This window comes from Ammodytes marinus (genome assembly GCF_949987685.1).
Source record: "Ammodytes marinus genome assembly, chromosome: 20".
Classification (NCBI taxonomy): Eukaryota; Metazoa; Chordata; class Actinopteri; order Uranoscopiformes; family Ammodytidae; genus Ammodytes; species Ammodytes marinus.
The window spans coordinates 17,587,711-17,611,583 of NC_137224.1; the positions used below are offsets into that span (position 1 = coordinate 17,587,711).

The 23,873-nt window shown below is 39.0% G+C and overlaps 2 protein-coding genes across 4 annotated transcripts in view; one reads left to right on the plus strand and one right to left on the minus strand.

The window, feature by feature from the left end:
• The window catches only part of slc39a11 (solute carrier family 39, member 11), a 131,551-nt gene extending 116,313 nt beyond the window's left edge, over window positions 1-15,238 (minus strand). For 2 of the 3 annotated variants that reach the window (XM_080048743.1, XM_080048741.1), the window contains exons 1-3: window positions 15,196-15,238; window positions 13,068-13,185; window positions 12,079-12,117 (exon numbers count right to left, since the gene is read on the minus strand). In XM_080048743.1, the coding sequence (XP_079904869.1) occupies window positions 12,079-12,117; window positions 13,068-13,175 (147 nt within the window). In that variant the 5' untranslated portion in view covers window positions 13,176-13,185; window positions 15,196-15,238. Of the gene's footprint in view, window positions 1-12,078; window positions 12,118-13,067; window positions 13,186-15,006; window positions 15,160-15,195 lie in introns of those variants that run through there. The other variant, XM_080048742.1, reaches the window with a different exon arrangement.
• Window positions 15,239-22,431: 7,193 nt separating this feature from the next.
• Window positions 22,432-23,457, plus strand: LOC307267086 (somatostatin receptor type 2; the record flags this gene model as incomplete). Its single annotated transcript, XM_080049295.1, has 1 exon — window positions 22,432-23,457. The coding sequence occupies one exon, from the start codon at window positions 22,432-22,434 to the stop codon at window positions 23,455-23,457; it is 1,026 nt and encodes a 341-aa protein (XP_079905421.1).
• Between the last annotated feature and the right edge of the window lie 416 nt (window positions 23,458-23,873).

A 23,873-nucleotide genomic window follows, 5' to 3' on the forward strand; every position in this document is an offset into this window, starting at 1 on the left:
TAATATATATTATATATATAATATATATATATATATAAAATTGGACTATTGATTCAGGATACATATACAGTAAGAGCACAAATGCTATGGAATTTGACAGTCAGAAAATGGTTAAGAGGAAAGTCATAAATGACAAAACTGTTGAAGTTAACGTAACATTAGATGTGCTTAATTAACCGAGTCATCAAAGCATCCAACAGTAGGCTCTGCCAATATCATCTGAACCCTGCAGCACCACAGGCTTCACAACTACAGTTCCAGCAAGAATACCTAAGTACAGAAAACAGGGTAATTCTATGTCGTTAGTTGCCACCAGTGGAAAAATATAATTACATGCATGTCCTGTATTTCCATGCTGAATAAGCACACAAAATGTAATTTCAAGGAAAGGTCACACAGAAATTACTTGCCGGTCAAATGTATTTGTATTTCAAACATCCAGCTTATATAACCACCCCTCAGAACTGCCAAATACTATCTGAGCACATAGTTGAAAAGCGTTTCAACTTATCAAGAGTTAGAAAGTCACAATGTGCGAGGAATAGATGATGCAAACCAGTCCAATGTTCTTGGAGCCTAATGTGTAATTTAGACGAGCTTATTGAGTAAACATGGGGTAATCTCACCGAATAAAAACTGAAGGAAATGGCAGTGCAAGTGTGATTTTGGTTCTGGGAAATAATTCTGGTTGTCAGCTGAATGAAACAAAACATTTAAAAGGAACTGCAAGCTTTGCAGTTTCAACACATACATTGAACTTTCCAACCATATAGTTGTCACATTTCTTTAACGAATCAATCATGCTTTCATTTAAAATATACAGTGAATATCTGTAATCATTACACGGCTGAATCAATTGCTCATCTATACGCTTTAAAATTGTTGTGATTCACCCTGAGGGGAACATGAATGTCTTTATCAAGTTTTATTGCAATCCATCCAGTAGGAGTTCAGACATTTCCCTCCGTAACAAAAAATATTAACCTTATAGTATACCAAAGCCAAAGACATTAGGATGAATCAGCTGGTGGCAGTGCATGCCCACACAAAATCTTATGCCAATCCATCCAGTAGATGTTGAGAAATGTCAATGGATATGTGAAAACATTTACCAGTTGGTTGGTCACTAAGGTCATTAAGATTTATCCTCCGAGGATAATGGACGTCTGTTCAATATTTAATGGCAATCCATTTGGGTTGTTGTTGAAACATGTCGGACCGAAGCGGCAGTCTAAATGTCTTGCTCAAAACAAAAAGTTCAAGTTTCAAGCATTGCCCATTTTACATTGCAGCGATATACACAGCGGCAAAAAGGAATTCAAAGGGTGTTTCCAGTAGAGTATTAGCAGAGGGATATGGTCTTTGATTTGTTTTCTTGTTAAGATGGTTCAAAGACCTTCAACCATAAACTCACTTTGATATATTTTTAGGCTGCTAGATGCCAGCTATCCTTCACCCTTGGGTTTAAAAAGGTCAGCTTACTTTGAGAGCAAAGATTTATTCTGAACTGAATAGAGATTACAAGCCAATGTAATGGATAAAGGAGTAAATAAATAATGGCCAAGACAAGAGAGTTGTTTGTTTGTGGAAGCCACACTGCTATTCTCGCAGCACTGGGCCTTTGCTAGCTGAGATATAAAGCTACACATGGCACATCTCTGAATACTAATTTCAGCTGTGATATTCAATCAAATTTTCCATTCGCAGAATGTATGGCCGCAGGGTTTGTTGACTATGATGTGAGAAGCATATAGCTTGGAGCCATCCTCAACCGAGGATAAAGTACGGTCTCGAAATTGACTTAAAGCGGCGGGGAAAGCAATATCTGAGTGTCACAACAGCTACTACATTTACATTAATTATGTGGGTAGGTCTGGTTATTTTTTCCTTATACGACCAAGGGGTCTGACATCACTAGGAATGAAAACGATTCAGTTAGTTTGATCTGCACTTAGCCGTGCAAATAAATACCAATGTATTCATCACACACAGGAATAATGTGAATATTTGTATGTGGGAATCCGGCAAGTTTACTTGAGGCTTAATTAACTAATGCACTTCGTGTCCGTAAGAAACCATTTTTATATTGTTGAAAATCTACTTTGCCCAAGGAAAAAAGGAAAGAAAAGCAAATAGCAAGTGGTCAGGTAATGTGTCATGCTGAGCATGTCTAGCTGTACTATTTAAAAGTCAAGTTTTTCCCTCTGACTTTCAGCCAACACACCTCGTTCAATCACAGCTGCCCCACTCATGACTCCTCATTGCGACTCAACAATGCTAAGTGACATTGACTGGTGAATTCAATCACTTTGACGCAGTGAGAGAGATACGTGTGATGGAAAGGTGGATGGAAGGCGTGGAATGAAGTGCTGGAAATCTTATATTATTAATAATTTGAAATTCTATGCATGCACCATGAGAGGACAAGCAGAACTTTGATAACTCAAGAAAACCATTGTGAGATTAAATTAATTCTGTTCTCTTCTGAGGGTCAGAATGTGCTACTCTGCATAATTGGACAATGTTAAATGGTCTTTACTCAAAAGATCATAAATGTACAATAGTGTGGTGTAATGCCTGTGGTGTCTATATTTTCTGTAAATGTGAATGTGAACGCATGTGTGGCTAGAATACTGTGAGCGTAATCATTAATGGCCCATTTACCGGAGCATAACACGTACAATTTTATTCACGTGAATCGCGTTGCCTTTGTCGCACCCTTACAAGCCGTAGCAGCAGCAGTGTCCTACTTCCTACCAGGGTCATGGAAACGAACAACAACAATACAATTTTGAATGAACAAATATGATTGCTTGTGATTAACTATGGAAATTCTGTGATTAAATCGCAATTTAAAAAAAATGACATTGTAGTTTGACCTCCCAAGTATCTTTAGCCTGGTTCTACCAGACCATCGTTCTTCATTTATTTGTACAGAAGGTCTGGAATCGTTCAGTTAATGTCAAATGTTAACTCACTTGAAGGTGGGTATCTGTTGAAGTTTAAAAGTATTGGATCTGCTCAGTGCCACTCTGGATCTGCCAAACAATCACATGACGTTTTGTGCTCCGGCTTCCGACTACAAATGAAACTGCCGCAAGTCATTGTTCTCAGCCACTCCCTCTGTTCGCTGATTAAACAGCCAAAAAGTCTGGCTGATAAAACCCGCTAATATAGCGCGGACCGAGACTGACTGACTACTAGGGTTGCAAAATTCCGGGAATTTTCAAAGTTGGAAACTTTCCATGGGAATTAACGGGAATTTATGGGAATTAACGGGAATTTTGGGAATTAACGGGAATAAACGGGAATTTACTAAATTTAAAGCAGCCCAAATGCACTAAATTCTCCTAACTATGTTATTTCAGTCCAGACAAACGTTCTAGACTGTAAAAAGCAGTTTTTTCAACTACGTTTCAATATATTTATGAATATTTAATTTCAAATCAGATTTTTTTTTAAGTTTATTGAGACACCCAACTTGATATCATATATTGATTTTTACTAGACCAGGTTTACAGAGGCTGAAACTGTGATTTTACATATAGTTGGGGACAATGTATTTTAGCATAACCTTGACTAAAACAACCAGATTTTATGCAAGTACACTTGGCAAATTGCACATAGCACACATCCTACTGCAGGGGTACTGAGGCCATGCCCCCTACATGCTCTGTGCATTCCTCCATCACATGGGGGGCATTTGACTTTATTTATTGAATGGTTGGGTTCAGACAGATGACTAATATAAAACTCAACATTCATCTTTTTGTTGTTCAGTGAAATTATTGATTGTTCATAAAATAATCAACTTGATAAAGTTCTTCTTACAAATAAATCTGTTCAAATGTAATGTTTTTTAATTGTATTATTTTGCATGGATGTCTGCCTATGACCAAACATAGTGTTTAAATGTTTAGATTTATGTTTGGATGTGAAAAAATAATAATTTAAATTACCGACATTTAGTTAATTCCTATAATTTCCAATTTTGGATATTCCCAAAATTCCCGAGCGAAAGTTCCCGTGGAAACTTTCCGGAAACTTTCCGGTAATTTACCGGAAACTTTCCACCCCTTTGCAACCCTACTGACTACTGAAGGGAAATAAAAATTGAGCGGAAGTAGGTAGGCGGGTGGTGCCAGGCTAAAGTATCTCTACAACAGATAGGAAAACCCAACATCATTCTTGTTAAGTATTCCTGATAGGACACTTGGAAATTTGAACCGATTTGAACAAGTGAATTCTCGACCGGCTGCCCTAGTGTTTAGCGCTCTGCACAGCCACCCCAGACGGTCAGCAGGGAATACGTCTAAATGCATGTACGTAATTATTTGATACGCTAGTATGGTTAAACATGACTATAAATCATTATAACAACGTTTATAGTTCATAAAAGTCGAAAAAGTATAATAGGTCCCCTTTAAGGCTTGTTTTCAAACCTCTGTGCACATCAATAAATCACCCAAGAGCCACTTGGAGAAGGTGTGGGCTGAATACTGTGAAATATAGCACCCTAAGAAAATCCCACAAGGTCTAATTACATACAACCCTATTTACTGGCAATAGCCTCTCCTTCACTCTGGCATGTGAGCCTTTGTGCATTAAACAGGCTGTTTGTTTGGTTTCAGCACCTAAATTACATTATAAAAAGCTCTGTGTTATCTGTATGGGTGGGCAGTCAACTAGCTGGGAAATGATATGCATTCAGGCAAGTTTTCCAGGTAACAGAGACAATCCTTTGTTTCTTCCCGACTGTGAAAGTAATTGCTTTGTTTCTGGCCGAGAAGCTATCACCTGTTCTTTCAGCTTTAGATTAGAATATAAATTGATAGGTTTTTTTTTTCTAACAGCAGCAGCTACATTTAATAAATTTACGACGGTAATACTGGTGCCTATAATTAAAATAGTAAATCACGTTAACTTAGGAAAATTGGTTACAGCAGCAGTGCCATCAGATTATGTGTCATGAGCAAAGTGGGTCAACAATTGGACTTGAAGCGGGGAGACAACTTCCTGAGGGCAGTGTGTGATAGCTATGTACCCCTTGAGTAGTCTTTTCAGTGAGTTAATATTACAGTTTTACAACACTGTATGTAACATTAAATTAATGCACTTTCTTGATAATAGTTGTGGTGTGGATTCAACACATTCTGACAACTGCTCTAAATTCAGTAGCGTTTTGCAGGAAAATTATAAAATAAAATTCCATATGGTCTTGTATCGAGTCTTGAATAACATTGTGGCAACTTTGCAAACTTCATCCACTGATAAAAGGGCTAAAAATATATATGGCGTACTTTTACATTTACTTTTACAGAAAATAACACGCCGTACACTTGTTCGGTTTCTGCTAGTTCAATCAAATGCAACGTGTTTTAATGTAAATTTAGTAAGACTGTTTATCCGTCTACAACATGTCTGTATAAAAGCAAATAGATGTAATCCTTTGGCACTGCTCGCGGTACCATTTGTGAGTCATGTAGGCGCAGGCCATACAGATACAAAACAATAAGAAATGTGCATGCATAACCACTCCCACGTGTCATCATCTATGCTCAGACCAATGATTTTATTAACAATCTAACTGTACTAACTGTTCACATCACTGACAAGATAACCACAAATCATTTCCATCACATGGCAGGGTCATTACTGAACATGTGTGGTATGATGTTTTGATGGGTTATAAACGTGACATCCCACTGTTTTATCCATTATTTTCTTGCCGTTTATGAAAACATAACTAACTAAATCTAATTTTCTAAAGCGGTCTTGTGGCCGGAGTAATGCTGTGCTGTGTTTATTCTTGAGGACATCCTCTGATAATATTACATTAAAGCAGCAAATAATGCATTTTTGAGAGCTTTGGGCCATTTGGGAACCTTTTAGAGGAAGTTGATAATTAAGGGCCGAGACCTTTACAACTTTTTTTTTCCTGATTTTTGAGACTATACTTCTGGAGGTATGTCTTTCTAGCTAGAAATTAAATCTATAACCAATTTTCAACAAAATAAATTTGAGTGTTATGTACTGCTATTCATTCCAATAACCAGAGAATACTTACAGTTATAGAACTCAATATTTGTATTGGTTGTATTAGGAAAACATAATATCACCAAGATTACATTCACTGGCAACAGCTTGGTGCCAATGCAGCAGGTAGTGGGACGTTAATACATAGCAGTAAAAACCTATCAGCCAATTAGATATTGTATATGATTGTTAAACGTAAAAAGGCAGCTTGAGACAACTTCAGAAACTGTAAATAGGTATTGTGTTGTTGTGTTATATCAAGAAGACATGAGGGAGAGATCCAAAGAGAGAGATATAGGGGAAGAAAGCGTAATTTCATATGTTGTGCTTATTTCGCCAACGGGAACAGCTGGGAAACACTGTTTACTGGGACAGCATGACGTGATTGTATGCTGTGACAAAGAGTGTAAGGCATCCATCCATGTCTGAATCTGTGGGAACAGGATAGCATTTGAATCATATGGTAAATGGACTCCACTTACATAGCGCTTTTCCCTGGTTTTTCACAGACTCAAAGCGCTTTACATTGTTTTGTACACATTCACCCAATCGCACACACATTCATACACCGATAGCAGCAGCTACCACGCAGGGTGCAAGCTAACTATCGGGAGCAATTTGGGGTTCAATGACTTGCCCAAGGACACTTCGACATGTGGCGGGTAGGCGGGGGATCGAACCTCTGACCCTGCACTCCAGAGGCGACCTCCCTGCCCACTTCGCCACTGCAAACTGTGTGAATGCATGACGTGTCATTTCAACAGCCTCCTTCAATTTAGTATATCTTTAGAACAAAGACATGGATGCAAATGTCCTTACAGAAAGTAATTATGAATGTGTACCGAAATACTAGTATATAATGTGTTAATATGTGCAAAGGAACTTAAATACATCATGCTTAATAGTGTTCTGACAAGTCAAGAGTATTGGTGCATTGTCATCACATCTGGTTACAAATGGTTAGAACTGCAATAACATTGTCTTACTTGTGAGCACATGTGAGCACAAAAATAAATGATATACAAAATGTCTAACATTTTGGCGAACCCATGCAGTTATTGTAAATATTTACGAAAGAGGGATTTTCATTTCTGACAGCACTTGTAAACAGTGTGTGTTGTTTCCTAGAAAAGGCTTATAACTTCCATTCTTTCTCGATGGCCCAATACTGTTGTGAAAAGGGTCAAAGCATTTTAGGATGATCTCAGTTTTTGGAGAAAACAAACTTTATTTTAATTATGTATTGATAGTGTTTGATAGTGTTTATAATAATATGTTCATTTAACTTAGCAATGAAATTAAAAAATATATATTTAGGATATTTGGTTAAAAAACAGAGCGTACAAGTGCATGTATAGTTAAAAAAAATGGGGAGTTAACTATTTTCCCAAGGTCGATTTGGAAAACAATCGAAACAAAGATTAGAAAATAACCATTGAAATGTCCTATAGTACATTGGGGAACATATGAGCCGAGCTCCTCCACCAAGTCTGAACAGTCTTTAGATTGTGAACTGCAGCTGTATACCATGTTTATGTTTGCGTAATCACTATGCTTTGCAAAAGTTTAAAAAAAAAAAAAAAAAATTAGGGAGAGAAAGTGCAGTTAAAGAGTAGTTAAAAGATTTTTATCTTCTGCTGGCCTTTACCCAGAAGTGAATAGAATCCTCATCCCTCTAAGATGTGTAGTAATACCTTCCCTTAGTATCTGCTTCCACACTTTAAACTGGCTCTTACTATCCGTTTGACCTTCTACTGTATGAAACTCTGTCTGCAGCTAAAAAGCAATTACAAAGCTGGTCGTGATATTCTGCCTCGAAAAAAGGCATACAGAGAGAACCGATTTGCCTCTCTGATCTTTCCATCTCCACTCAACCTCATTCACGTATTGTTTTTCCTCAGAAACTTATATGGCTGAATAGTTGTTTATATGTGAAAGCAAAACTAAGCATCAACCTTGCCACTTGGCACCGCCACATCTCAAGAGGCATCAGTGGGTGGGTGCAGAGGAGCGCTGTTTACCATCTGCATCCAACAAACAGTAAATTGCAGAGGTCTGCTACATACAGCAGCACTGAGGTTTCTCTCTGTATATCCTGCATTTGTACTACAGAGAGATTCTACAAGATAGGGACCAAAACCTTACATAGTAAATGTAGTTTCCTATTAAAATAAATGACTGTCGAGGCATATTATTCCAACGGGAGACTATACAATCAGAGAGACAAAGCGCATCAATAATTCATAGTGTTCATGCTGAGTGGCTAAAAAAATTATTAGGAATTTATTTCAGTAAAGATACGCTTCTCGCAAAATTGGAAAGAAGTTGTTCGACAGAGAGACACCTCAGCTCTTCTCAGACTAGATCTTTATATTTTTTCATTTAAATGCTGAAAGAGCATCGGCATAGCAAGGGACCTAATCGAAAAGCTGTTAACAGCAAAAGAGCAATCATTTAGATATGGGCTGGTGGAGAGTACATCTATCCTTACTGCCACTCTCCTTCTCAAGAAAGTGTGGACCATCTCTCATCATGTGGAATTAGTCCAATCAACTCGCCTATCTGAGCCTGTAATTATTAACAATCTCAGAGGCCAAATAGCACGTCAAGTTTTAATGGGATTTTTTTTTTTTTTTTTAAACCCATCATGTTGTTTATGGAGCTGCAAGAAGCCGATGTTCTCGAAAAATGAACTTTGTCATTGAACAATAATACAGAGAACTGTAAAATGTAACCCATGAAGGTTGTCTTGCTTTCTCAGTGGAATGCAATCAAAAGACTGAAGGACAGATCTGCTGAATATACAGTATTGTGATACAAACAAAAAGCGAAAAATAAGCGAATACTGTGACTGCTTTCACTTTAATAAGTGTAATAAAGGTTGATTTGAAAATTATATGAATTATCATAATGACAAAAATGTCTTGTAAACACTTTTCAGTTTTTTTACACCAATTTGATTCATTTACAGCACCTTACATTTTAACCTCTTGGGGACGTTTTTGTCCTTTCGCACTTTTTTTACGCTCTTTTTTGTGTATAACTTTGGCTGTGCTTATGTTAACTGAAATATTTTTGGCCAGGGATTTTTTTTTTCAAATATTTTGTGAATTTCTACTCAGCAACTTTGTACCATCTACAGTATAATAAAGGCAGGACACTTTTTTGTTACACTCATGTCCCTAAGGACGTTTTTGTCCCCTATTGACTCCCATTCAAAATGGCCTTTTTTACCAATTTGATCCTGCTGTCATTACAGCATAAAACATTTTTTTCAATGATTTTATGCTTTCATCCTCGACATAAAGCATCAAAATTTATCATTTTCAACACGTTCACAATTTTGAGCCATTTCCCTATATTTGGCATAGGGTTGAATTACAAGCAATTTTCCAGGTTGTCGGTCCTGCCCCCCACAGTGCAATAGAAAAAAAAAATTCAACCTAAATGGTGTGAGTGTGTTGGTAGGGATGCTAGTGTGTGGTGCATTTGTGTGTATTGAGAAAATATAGTGTGTGTGTTTGTGTACACACAGCCAAACTTTACAAACTCAAACGTGTATGGAAAAAATGGCCCAATTTAAACTTTATTTTTTCAAACCATAGCCATGATGACAAACACATGTAAATTTGATGATATTAGGCAATAATCCAACACTTAAGACACCAAAATAGTTTTTTTAGCCCTATCTAGCTCAATCATTTGTTTCCTCCTGTTTTTTTTTGAGGATCAAATATGCTCCCTAAAACCATTTTTGTACTTTTTTGTAATTTTTGCGGGCCTAAACATAAGAAATATGAGAAATTAATGGAAAGTGTGGATCCATATGGATACCTTAGGGTTGTGTCTGTGTGTGTGTAGTGAAATTACTGTGTGTGTGTATGTGTGTGTGTGTCTTGGTGCGTATGCATATGTGTGCAGTTGTAAGGTGCAATTTGTGGGTTTTCAGGTGGCTGCAGGTTCACTTTGTTACTTTGGTACTTTGTTGACATCATCAAAGAAACTGGAAATAAAAGGTCAAAAGCAACTGACAATTAATATTTGATATGTATGTAAAGAGGTCAAGTGGGATAAAAGGTTTTCAAAAAAAAAAAAGTAGAAAAAAATATTACTGTATAATGTTTTTAGGGCAATTTATAGGGAGAGGACGTTTTTGTCCTTAGGGAGCTGAGTGTGAGTATTTATTTGCATCTGTGACTGCACAAATACTAAACATGTATCAAAAGCAGTTTTATTGCAAATCATTAACATATCCTAGAGTCTGATTATCCCACTCAAAAAAATTCACTTTGCATCTATTATATGAGAAATGTTTCAATTCTTGTGTTTTTTTTAAATAAAAATGGCTCACGTCATCACATAAGCTTTCATGTAAAGGGTTAAAAGCAATTACAAATTAATGAATATTTGATATGTATGTAAAGAGGTCAAGTGGGATAAAAGGTTTGTAAAAAAAAAAGTAGAAAAAAATATTACTGTATACTGTTTTTATGGCAGTGTATAGGGAGAGGACGTTTTTGTCCTCTAGGGTACTGAGTGTACACAAAAAGTTAAGGTCACACAAGGGTTAATATGATGATCAAGTATTGGCTAAAATAAAACCTTTGTCAATGTTTTGACAGTGGGTGGAGTGCTCTCTGCTTATTTAGAAGTTGGATCAACCATTTGATGAAAACAATTTGCGGCAGTGCATATTCTTGACTCACTGTGCAGGGAGTCTCGGTCAAAATTGGTTTTAATATTTAAAATGGCATTTTATATAATAACACTGGATCAGTGTACTACGTTTAAGAGATAATGGACTTTATGTGTGTCTACTATACGAGTCAACAGGCAACTAATTGCTTAAACACAGCCAAATCAACTTTAAAGCTGTACTCTATTTCTATAGATACTTTTGAAACAAAACTAGACTCAACTACTGTACAAAGCAACGCCCCAAAAGATAAATACAGTGTGGATTGAGCTCGGAAATTTTTGAAAGCAATACAAATGTCATCAGAAATACAGAAAATAGTTATACATTTCATGTCACTTCCCGAGTGCCCTTGTCATTCTGGCGGAAATGTAGGGGGCAGACAATAGCGACTCAATATAGTATTTAGAGATGAAGTCACAAATCAAATTTCAATATAATGGTAATTGTAGAAAAAAAGTCAGTGAAGTAATATATGAAGAAAAAAAATATACTTCTGCTTTAAAGGATAGTCAATCATAATGACAAATCCCATTTATAATAATAATAATCAATGTTCATTTTTTGTTTACCACCTGTTGTGATGCAGCCAAGCAATTTCAAACAGCTGATTGGTATATAAAATTAAATTAATTTTCAACATTCTCACAATATGTGTAGATTTTCATCATTTTCCTCCTTTATGGACTTGTAAAAAGTTAAAAAGAAAAAAAAAACACAGAGCAAATCCGTCAAGGGACATAGTACAACATGTGTTTTTTAATAATGTTACTGTTTTAATAGGTACCTTCACACAGTTCAGTTTGCTCCTAATTCCCTACTCTAATATATCTGATAAGTGTCGGCCGTGGACTGCTTCTCCCTCCGGAAATCCAAGAGTCAGATAATGAGGCTTTCGGCGTATATTTTCTATTACAGCATAATACTTCTTTCGACGTGATAAGGCCAAGAATGTATTCAAGGGAACACTTGTCTTAAACTTTGTAATAATGTAATAATTTGGCCAATCAAAGTGTCATTTTTTTTTATTGTCTTTGAAAGAAATTCAAAGCCATCACATCTTACCTGCACTGTGTGTGTGTGTGTATGTGTGTGTGTGTGTGTGTGTGTGTGTGTGTGTGTGTGTGTGTGTGTGTGTGTGTGTGTGTGTGTGTGTGTGTGTGTGTGTGTGTGTGTGTGTGTGTGTGTGTGTGTGTGTGTGTGTGTGTGTGTGTGTGTGTGTGTGTGTGTGTGTGTGTGTGTGTGTGTGTGTGTGTGTGTCTGTGTCTGTGTCTGTGTGTGTGTGTGTCTGTGTCTGTGTGTGCGTGTGTGTGCGTGCATTTGAGCTCAACAGAAATCCAACTCACCCCAGCTGCAAAGCCTAAACTTCCATCCAAGATGCGCTTCTGAAAAAGGGCAGAGAAAAGAGATTAGGCGGATCAGTCAAATCAATATTCCCAATCCCACTAAACCTCTTCCTAGTGACTGGCATAACATACATCTCCCATTCAAACTGCAATCTATGTGCAAACCAGTTAGGTCGATAAATGGGTTTTGTGTGAGGCACTCTGACCCATCTGAAGCAGATGTATTGGCAATCCTGAGCTACTTGCTGAATGGCTAAGAACACACCAACTGATGTTCTGTCACTTGAAGCTGTGCATGTCAACACAGCCGGCAATTCAGACCCATTTTTCAATCATACGGATGACTTGCAATGGCTCATGTTTCACTCACGCTATACACCACCGCGATCCAAAGTGTATTATTACACTTCATGTCCATTTTTGTCTACTTCATGCACATAACTACGGTGACTGTGTTTTGGTCTCTGAGCGTTTTCAAAACACTGGTAACCTATACTCAACTACTCTAATGTATGTCCATTACATATGAAGTTATAGCCAGGAGGTGGTAAATTTAGCTAACCATTAGTATTGGAAGAAGGGAGAAACGGCTAGATGGGCTCCTCCCGAAGGTAAGACGCTTTTCCACCAAAAGTACCAGGAACTTTTAGTTCTAGGTTCTCCACTACAAGGAACTAAAAGGTCCATGTGGCCCAGTGTTGAGGCCTGAAGTCTGTGCATTACTATAGTGAATGTTGCTGGTATTGTCATTATGCGGGTCAACACAGATTATTTTAACTGTATATTTTAGCAGAGAGAAAAGTAGGCTTGGTCTGGCAGAAGACAAGCAGAGACTCCTGAGCTGAAGTGTTGCCTCGCTGCTGACCATAGGCTGTCTACAAAAGATGACGCTTGCTGTGTGACTGCTTTGCTCTAACAGACAAGTGCAGCATATTTCCCGAAATGCCAACTGCTCCATTGAAAAGCAGGTGTAAAGTTAATTTAAATACCTGTCGGCTGGAGAAGACAAAGACCAGGGCAGCTCCGGCAGCAGTCAGAGCCCAGGTGAACAGAGTCCCCAGCAGGGCCTGGGTCATAGGGCTGTATCCTTCCAGCATGGTGCCAGACCTGGACAAACCACACAATTACACACACATTTAACCCTTGGTGGCACAGTCACAACACCATGGAAGATGTTCCTGTTCTAATCCTTAGTGCTATAACAAACTCTTACAAGACTACAGCATCAATGTCCCAATCGAGGAGCCGGTATTTATTTATCAGTTTGATAAGTTAGTAAGTGGTAACTACATTTTTATTTATATAGCACTTTTCAAAACAGACCGTTACAAACAGACTGTTACAGAGTGCTTTACATGGTAAACAAGGCATATTATAATGTATGTGTTTCCTACATTAAATAAATTATAATATTAAGTACATTTAAAAAACAAAACAAAACTAATTACAATGTGAAACAATGGAGGAGGAAAAACAAAGCATGAAGTGCATTGCAAAAAATAAATGCATTAAAAAATACTGTAATGTCATAGGAACATAAATGAAGACGTTTTTAAGAGATTAATATTGATGCCCAGATACATAAATGAATGACAAGGGAAGAAACAACAGAAAAACAGGGCGTACATGTTCTCAAGCCCTCACATTACTTGTAAGACACGCATTTGCCGGTGCTTTGTTTTGTTTCAGCACACAACAGAACAAACATGAGTCAAATCCTGTTAGCATAGGACTTTACGATCCTGAACTGCTTCCACTTTACATCCGCATCGCCAAACCTGTCCGGAGGAGCCTCCCTTGTCAATTATTAGTATATAATAAAGCCTAAAATATGTTGATTGCTGACATTTCTCACACGATATTATGCATTGTCACTTTGTCATGAGTCATGACGCATTTTTTATAATTCTAATCACATGAGTGACTGGTATATTACATTGATGGAAATTGATAGACATTGTGTTTTGTTTTTGGAAGTATAATTCCCAAATATGAGTTTGCCTCAGTTTCAAAGCCTATCTTTGTTGTGGAGAAGTTGCCACGGTGATAACAACTGACATAATACTGGATAATGTTTAATAGGAAAATACAGTTTGATAGATGCACACGACGAGAAGAGTCATAAAGTAAAAAAAAAAGTGTTGAAATCATGCCTGCTATTCAGCAATGTCTAGCTAAAGTTTACATCAGCAAACATGAGCCTCTGGTCATTCCAGACCAAGTATAAGGCTGCAGCAGAACAACACCTGCACCTGTGAGTGTATCGCAATGTATTCTTTAGCTTTGTCAATTCAGCTTTTCAATGGTAACAAAATGTGTGACATGTTCAAACTTTACATTAGCTTTAACTGGTCACTTTTCACATTGACAATATGCAGTGAATAAATATGTAGCCTATAACGTTTTGTTTGTAGTGACTACATCCATCAACGTGAACTGTAGGGAACTGCTTTCATGTGATTATAAGAAAAAAAATCTTCCTCACGAGCACATAAATAAATAAATAAATACATGATGGGAATATTTACAAGACGGTAGACCAGAAAGATGTTTTCATAGTGTTTTGGTTAAATAAAGGATAAATAAAAAATAATAATACACTGACTCACGTATGGCAAACGACGTGATATGACATATTGATTTGGAATGTCAGTTGGATGCATTTTGTGCGCACGTGCATGTGATTTCCATAGAATCTAGATTAAGTGCAGCAGGTGTGTGACTCTAGCTCTATGGGGCATTCGCTGCATTCAGCTTTGAATGACAATTTACTTCACTATTGTTTTACTGCTGTCAAAGTGCATAGCTGAATAGACAGCTCTAACGTGGCTTCATTGACACCGCGGTGGTGGGTGCCTTCGTTTAGCTGAATGACGAATACATACATGACATATTAGGGCTAGTATACAGGTAACTGACGTGACTAACCTGTAAATGAAAGACAGCCGGCTAACTTTATACAATTGCTCGCCTCGTATTGTGAAATAACACTGTTCTACATCACTCAAACTCTATCTTCGGTATTAGGAAACAGCATTCATCAATTCGGCGCATCGAATTCTACCGTAAATCCATGTTATCGGTCTTTTTTTGGCAATAGTTTGGGGTTTTACTCACTTCTTTCCAGTGACACCCCGACTCCTCTGTATTTACTTCCTACTTCCCGGTACACGTGTCTATGACAGTCAAAGCACCGCCTCTCCCCGCAGCCTATTGGTCAATTCCTTTGACAGTGTGTGTGTGTGTGTGTGTGTGTGTGTGTGTGTGTGTGTGTGTGTGTGTGTGTGTGTGTGTGTGTGTGTGTGTGTGTGTGTGTGTGTGTGTGTGTGTGTGTGTGTGTGTGTGTGTGTGTGTGTGTAAAAATTGTGAAAAAAAATAATTTTATTATTTTCAGGACTTCTATAAATATAGCTAATAAAACAGGGAAATTAATTTCGTTCATAAGTCTAATAGCAAAGTGGTCCATGCCCTCTATGTTTCAGAATGGAACAAGAACTATACATCAATGTAAACTCAAGATACACTTTACCATCGGATGGATGGATGGATGGATTGGATGGATGGATGGATGGATGGATGGATGGATGGATGGATGGATTAACGGATTGATTGCAGTCTAGGCTCCCACAAAGCAGATGCAAGAAAATGCCCTTAGCCTATATGTAGCATTCATACGTAACACTTTGTTGTTTGGCTGATTTGAAGCTAATGTAGCCTACCTAATTTATTCTTGCTGTTTGGGTTTTTACCCTCATGGTTAAATGCACTTAACGGAAGTCGCTTTGAATCAAAGTGTCAGCGAAAGATAGATAGCCTACGTCTAATGCTTCCACCACAACACACTAACACCCACCTCGACCCCAGCTCCTCCTTTTCATGCTGTGCCTGACTAATCATTGTAATTACTAATTACTGATGTTTTTTTACACCAGGGGGGTCTTGGCTGCTGCTTTCCCTGCTTTAAACTTCTAATTTATGTACATGGAGGGGCAGGGGAGGTCCCCGAACAGAATACTGCCAAATAAGACTTACTGCAAAAGGAAATGAATGTGTCTTTGTCTAAAGTGGTCCTGACTGAACTTAAGTGCTTGAGTCTAGTTAGAGTAAGAAAGAGTGTTTTTAACATTGTGGCTGTGCTAGTCTTACATACATTACCTCCATGGTGTTGGGAGGAGGTTGACAGGGAACAAATTCTGGGGATTTTGCTGGGGATTTTTCCTCTTCACAAAGTTTCCAGGATTGCTACTCTCATTGACCTTCCAGCAATTCCTATGCATGCCGAACTTTGACCCGTAGACAGCTCATCTGTAATTAATGCAACTCTTCCACCAAGCACTAAATCTCCTGTTCCCATCCCTTTCAAGTCAGAGTTCGGAAAATCCACATTGTCAAGGTGTCCTTGTGAAACACACTATAGCAATGACATTGTATCACTGATGGTCATGAAGTAATGTTTTTTTTTTTTTTTTTGGTGGATAAGAAGAGATTGCAAGTTTCAGAGCTTTTGGAGTATTTTTGTGACCCTGTCATCTCTTCATTGTTACCTTCAGCACAGCACTGTTCACAGTGTGTCATGTCAAATTGCATTGTCGGATTGAATGGAGGTATTGGGCAGGAGAAAACTTCAAACTGATGCAGATGCAGTTTCTCATAAAAGGATGCATGTCACGATGAACTATTTGACCTGAGTTCCACAATGGGTACTCCATTGCCCTTTCTAAATGGAACAAAGATTATTTAACAGTGTGGGGATTTGTGATAGTTGTGTGTTTGTGAGCAGAAGGGCAGAAATACATTCATAAATTCTACATTTAGAAAGAATTGAGAAAATAAAGGCGAGAAACTGCAGGTGAATAGGGTTAAATGTCAGATATCATCATTAAACCTTGCCAGTTGATTGCTGACATTAAAACAATATGTTTTTGTAATACATCTTTTTTCAGAAATGTTTAAATAATTATGCAAATGTGGCAATATCTAACTAATTATCTGTAAATTTGCATCTCTTTAAAAATCTAGTAGGATACAGTCAGAGTTAAGATATATATTTCATTTTGAAACCATATTAATGTTTTCACACAACAGAGTTTGGATGCAGCCTTTATTTTATAAATAAAAAAATACTACTGTATGTTCAGGTCTTAGAAATGCTTTTTCGGCAAGTTTTAAACAACAAAACATATCATAAATCCGTCAATTAACAACATGTGAAAATAAACTTATGTTATAATCTTCAGAAAAGAGCTAAGAATGATTATGTAAATGTATGTTATGTTAAGTGCTTTAGCAGTTGAGATTTGTGGTTCAGAGTATTGAAAAAAAATAATGTTGAGATAATGCTTACTTAAAGTACATTTTGAACCTGTGATGTAATACTAGTATGAAAGAAGACACGTTATCATGGAAGCAAAATTGACAAAAAAAAATCTAAATTGACCAGTGCTTGAAAAAAAAAACATGTTTTCTGTCGTGTCTACCCTTAAACCAAAACAGATCATTTCCAGGCAGGCTCCACAGCTACACCCTTTTATTAATGCTAGATCCAAAGTTTGACGAATAATTTATCAAAAGAACTAGTTCTGTTTCACTATCTATTCATATACAAACAATCCCCCCAAAAAATCGTTCTGAAAGCTGTGGGAAAAAAGTTGTGAATTATTTAACATCAAGTTTCGGTTGCATTATGAATTCTGCGAAGATAAGCTGGTCAGTCTGCCTGTCTGGCAGCTCAAGAGAGAAGCCCCTCATCCTTTGATTGTGAGGAACTGACATCAATGATGTTTTTCCTCTGATGCTTTAGAGCCCTGCTGCTTTATGCTAATACAACTTCAAAACACCAGTTTTGCATGATAATAACAAGTATACACTGCCAAAGAAAAAAATAACCACCAGTGGTACAATACCTGTAACCTTTTTCTTTAGAGCGTCAATACGATTTTTTATATATTTTTTCCATTAGGGTGTCTGCTAAAACCTAATTGCTGAAATCACCCGCTATTAAGGGAGACACCAGTTAATACATACTGTATGCCATACACTTAATCCATCCACTGATGCGTTGCCATTATGTTAAAACAGTTTTATCCGCATTATTAGTGGAACCCAGATGTGACTCTGCAGTTGGGATTATATTTCTACCAAAGCCCCTTTAAATATAACATATTTCTGTGATGCAATTGTACTAGAGGCTTTGTGTTACTCATGAGGGATTCTGCTTCTTTTAATTTTTTTTAGTGCTGTCAGTTAAACGCGATATTAACGGCGTTAACGCAAACCCATTTTAACGGCGTCAATTTTTTTATCGCGCGATTAACGCTCGTCATGTCCTAGGAGACGTTGTGGTTTTTTCACAAGCTGTTGAATCAACTAGTAATGTTTTAACAACTGAAACACCACAAACTATACATATGGCTCGCAGTTAAGTTACTGTCAATTCAAACGGAACATGTCCTACAGCGTAATTTCACATTAAAATCATTTAACTGGCAAAACGGCGAAACGTCAAGTCAATTCTGACTTTTATTTTGAAGCAGAAACCGGAACCTAGCACTTCCTAGCTCAGTTACGCGACCGTCACTAGTCTTCCGTGTGTGACTCTGAGACCCATGCTCTGAGTCTACACGGAAAAGAACAGAAAAGAAAGCTTTTCATTTGCAGAAGTCTAACTTATAACCCTGCGCGCACACCAAAACTTCCATGAATGTTAGTGGCAGCCACCAGTCATTCATTTTCACTTTAATTTTCGCTACGAAGGGAGACTGAAGCCTCGGCTGCAGCAGCGCCATGGCAACCACCTGTGTGTCCACTCAACACAGTCTGAAATAAGTTGTGGATGAAAGACTCCCAAAACATTTAGGCAGCAACCAGTCTAATGTAGCCTTAATACTAATTTGTTTTATATACCCTATGTTGTTTTATGGTTTGGTTTTTAAATAAAAAAAGAAGTTCCAATATGTTTGTGAATGCTGTTCAAGGGGTAGGGTGCAGGGGGGGGGGGGGGTCAATAGGCTATTGTTATTTGCACTGAATTGCAAATTATGATATTTTAGAAGAAATATTGTATCATTGTAATTCAGTGTATTTCTTCTTAAATATCATAATTAGAATGGGTGTGATAAGAGCATTAAAATGAGAAAATATAATGGGACAAAAAGAAGTCAAGGGACATTCAGGCTAGAATAAATAAAAATGCGATTAATCGCGATTAATCGCGAGTTAACTATGACATTAATGCGATTAATCGCGATTAAATATTTTAATCGCTTGACAGCACTAATTTTTTTTCTTGGTCAGTGTTGCCGGGTAACAAAACAACAATGAAAATGGTCTGATACCCAGACACAGTAAACAAGGAAAACAAAGAGTTACCAGATTTCTTACGTGGCAGCCTCTCACTTCCGAGGGAGGATGCTGAAATCATTTGACACAGCATGCCGTTCCATATGTAACACCATTTAGTGAAAATGCCATCTTATGAGACAATTTTGTCAGAGCTACAATAACATTCTTGTTGTGATAAATGTGTTATTTCATGCAAGCCGCAGATGGTCTCTGTGTTTCATTTGAGTTATTTATTTTATCCGCTAGCAGTATGGCTTTATGGAAGCACCATAATTTGCTCAACAACTGTTATGGGATGGCTTTCTGTGGGTTTTGCTACAAATATTCAAGGTCCCTTGAGGAAGAATCCTACATACTCTGGTTGACTTATACTTTGGCCCCCCATCAGTAGATAATTTATTTCATTTATAAAGTGAAATAGCTTGAATTTTGTCCCAGATGGATTAGCACAAAATGTTGTCTTCACAAGTATGGGTCCCATAGATGGATCCTAACAACTTTGATGACCCTCTCACATTTTATCTAGCGCCACCATGCGGTTCATATGTTTGGTTTTAAATGAAATCACTCGCTAATCAGTGAGTATATCTGCATAACATCCCCTTACCTCTATTGCAGCACCATCATCAGGTGAATTATGTCAATTTGTCCAACGCTTTAGTTAATGAGCATGTACCTGCTAAACATTGTGTTAAGTGCTGATTATCCAATGTTAGATTTATTTAAATAAGAACAAAGAAGTTCTTAACAGCTTCCTTTCTTTAAAACAGTGAAGAAGGTCTTAGCATAGATAGCACTGCAGCACGTGGAGACGGCAAACTGTGAAATATGGCCTGTGAAATACGAAGCTGTCAAACGTATTCCAAATTTAGCACGAACAAAGTGTTTCCAGTGATGTTTTTTTACGGGGCGACTTGAGCCGGGCTGGGAGTGGTATAGGCTTTAATGTATGAAGTGCTAGTCTCCAGGGCATAGTTAGGCTACAACCTAATCAGGAGTTTAGACTACAAAGGCACTTTTTCCCAGTTGATAGAGCTCAACAGTGACCGCGCACATTTTTAATCATGGAACCAAGCCAACCAGCTACCCCAATAATCGTGACTATAACTATATTTATATTTATACTATATTTATATTCTACTATATAGAATTTTAATCCGTGCAAAAAAAGGTTTGAAAACAAGAGAAAAAGCCAAATTTAAAAGACTATTTCCATATTTTTGTCTGGGAGTTAATGAAGTACTCATCCCACAATCCACTGCGATTCACTAGCTTTTCCCAACAAACCATAGTTTGTTGCGGAATTTGTAGCCAAATTCACCCTTAGATCGTGAAGAAACCATGTTTTTCTAAAAACGAGGTTGATATCATACAAAATTGTGTCAATTACAGGAACATATACAGTACCATCGTTTCACCCTACCTCATGGTAAGTCTATGGTTATGACATTATGACAAACAAATAGGATTTGTACATCAGTAACCACACTGTTGAGATGTATTGGAAACATGTGAAAAGCCAGAGTGTAAGTATATCTCCATAAGTCTCTAAGTAGATCTTTGGCATCTGATGAATGAGGTCTCAGATAAAAGGTGATAACTGTGCCGGAAATTAGATAGAATAACTTGAAGCAACGGGGAGAATTGAGCAATTTGGATTGATGCTTGCAGTGTTGATGGTGTGTGGGGGGCGCTGGAAGACACTGCCGTCTTTTTCTCTGGGGATGTTCCCAGGGTATTCCAGCTATGCGTGTCAGAGCCGCAACAGGACGGAGGTCATCGCTCATCCTGGGGCTCTTTAATCTCTCGCATTCCAATCTACCCATCTCTCTCTCTCTACACTTTTGTCCCACCTTTCCCTCTCCTGTTCACCTTTTGCTCTTCCTCTTCTACCTCCTCCTTTTGTGTCCAACACAGCAAGAAAAACAAGGTGAAAAGGGTCTTGAGGAGGATCCAGCATCCCATGTCAAATGTCAACGAAACAAGAAAGCCCTGGAATAACAGACTTGGCTTTCCTAGTCAGCAGATTTACTCAGTCTGGGGATGTGAAGGTGGGTGGCCCCCCGAGCGACGAGATAGTGTTTATTATCTACGTGTTTAGGTTAGGATGCGCGACCCCCCACTGAACTGTGAAGGAGAGGAGAGCAGGGGACGAGTGTGCTGAGACTAAATGGTTGGATGGTGTGTGTGGAGGGTGGGAGGGGGGGTGAAGTAAACAGAAGCAGAGGAGAGAGAAGAAAGAGTGTCGATAAAAAGTTATGAAAACACAAGTGTTGTAGCAGATGGGGCCGGGGTTTACCTTGGAAACGGCGGGAGCACTAAGGAGGGGGTCGTGGGCCAAACTGAAGTTTATCACAGTCTCTGGAGACTGATGAACAAGGAAGGAGGGGTTGGGGGGGTCCTCACACACACACACACACACACACCGCAACAGCCAACACACTCCTCACACACCACTGTGGGGGGAAGAAATATAAAAAGGGCTCTCAGGGAGAAAGAGTGGTCAGGCAAGCGTTCGAGCGGCAGCCCCCAGCTCAGTTCCACACTGCCGTGCGTCACCGGGTGTGTTTACACCAGTGTGTTGGTTGTGTGTCTTGGTGTGTGTGTGAGAAAGTGCACATGGGTATCCTAGAGAAGCGTGCTGCATCCACCACAGAGGACCAAACTATTGACATTTTTTTATTCATTTTTCTCAGTTTTTCTACAAAAGATAAAAGGAAGTTTCAATTGACTGGATGGGGGGAGTCGGCGCGTTGCTGAAACCTGGCTATTCTTCCTACTGAAAACAGTGTTTGATTTTCAAGGTGTTTTTCCCGTTGAGTTGTTGACACCTCTCCCTACTCTTTGGACTTTTTTACTCGCACAGCCGAGGACTTGAGAGGTGGCCCTTGAAGTGCTTTCAAGTGAAACTCTAAGAAGAAACAGAGCCTTTCGGCCCTTCTGAGCTGACACTGTTCTGAGTGGGACTTTGTATTATTCTTTTGGATCAATTGTTTGATGTATTAAGGCAGGATGGACTCCTCTGTTTTATCCGATACAAACTACAATCACACCTACGTTGAAGAACACTTTTACTACGATGACGTCATCGACGGCTTTGGCATCACTATGGCCGTACTCTACTTGGCGGTTTGCGTCCTGGGCCTGGCTGGGAACTCCCTGGTCATCGTGGCCATCCTGAAACTGGACAAGATGTCCTCCTCCACCACCGTGTACATCTTCAACCTGGCGCTGGCCGACGGACTCTTCATGGTGGGCCTGCCCTTTATCGCCTGCCAGAACTTCCAGAACCGCTGGATGTTCGGCGACGCCGCGTGCAGAGTGGTCATGGTTCTCGACGGCATCAACCAGTTCACCAGCGTCTTCTGCCTGACAGCCATGAGCGTGGACCGCTACATGGTGCTAGCCGACCCACTACGATTCGCCCGGTGGAGGACGCCGCGCTGTGCCAAGATCGTTTCGGCTTTCCTGTGGCTCTTCTCGCTCCTCACCATCCTTCCCATGGCGCTCCACTTCTCGGCCGATCGAGGACTGTGCATACCGGACCTGGTGTCGGATGCCTGGTGGCTAGGCGTGCTGTCCTACACCTTCGTAATGGGTTTTGCCTTGCCGTTCACTGCCATGACGGTCTCCTATGCGTCGCTACTGCTAACCCTGCGCGCCCAGAGGCTCAGAGCGACGGTAGCGCCCAACCGTGAGAGCCAGCGTCTGGAGCGTCAGGTGACCAAGATGGTGGTGGCGGTGGTGGTGGTGTTCGGGATGTGCTGGCTGCCGTTTTACACCTTCAACTTCTGCTCCCTGTACCAGACGGGCCTGGTGCTGACCTTCACCAGGGCCTTCGAGATCGCAGTGCTGCTGTCGTACTCGTGGAGCTGCGCCAACCCCCTCCTCTACGCCTGCCTCTCAGACACCTTCAGGAGACACTTCCGCACCCTCCTCCTCTGCCCCGCCGCCAAGTCCTCTCCCAGCATGCACAGCAACACGGAACGGTATGACTTGAATGACGCAAGTTTGCCGGATGTGACCATTCTGGCATAAAAAGAGACCCCAAAAAGCTGACCAGTTATCGCCCATTTCCCATCATGATGCACTACAGGAGACCTTTCAACTTCTTTAAATGTACTCATTCGATGGTTCGTAGATATTTGATACATTTTGATTTAGTTTCTGTGTAATCCACTTAAAGGTGGAGTCATTCTGGAGAATGCTTTTTTGTCAAAATTAAGGCATTGTAAACACATAACTCAATATAAGGTCAGAGAGGTGGCAAATCAGAAGAAAATATCTTGTTTCTTAGAGGCAAATTATACCTCCAATACATTGCGACTTGGTGTCAGAGATTTTGGACAATGTTTGTTGTAAAAAATACTTCATGTCAAAATCGGTGAATACCTGCTCACAATCCATACTGTGTTTGTGTACTGAAAATAATCTGGTGTTAATACACAGCCTAT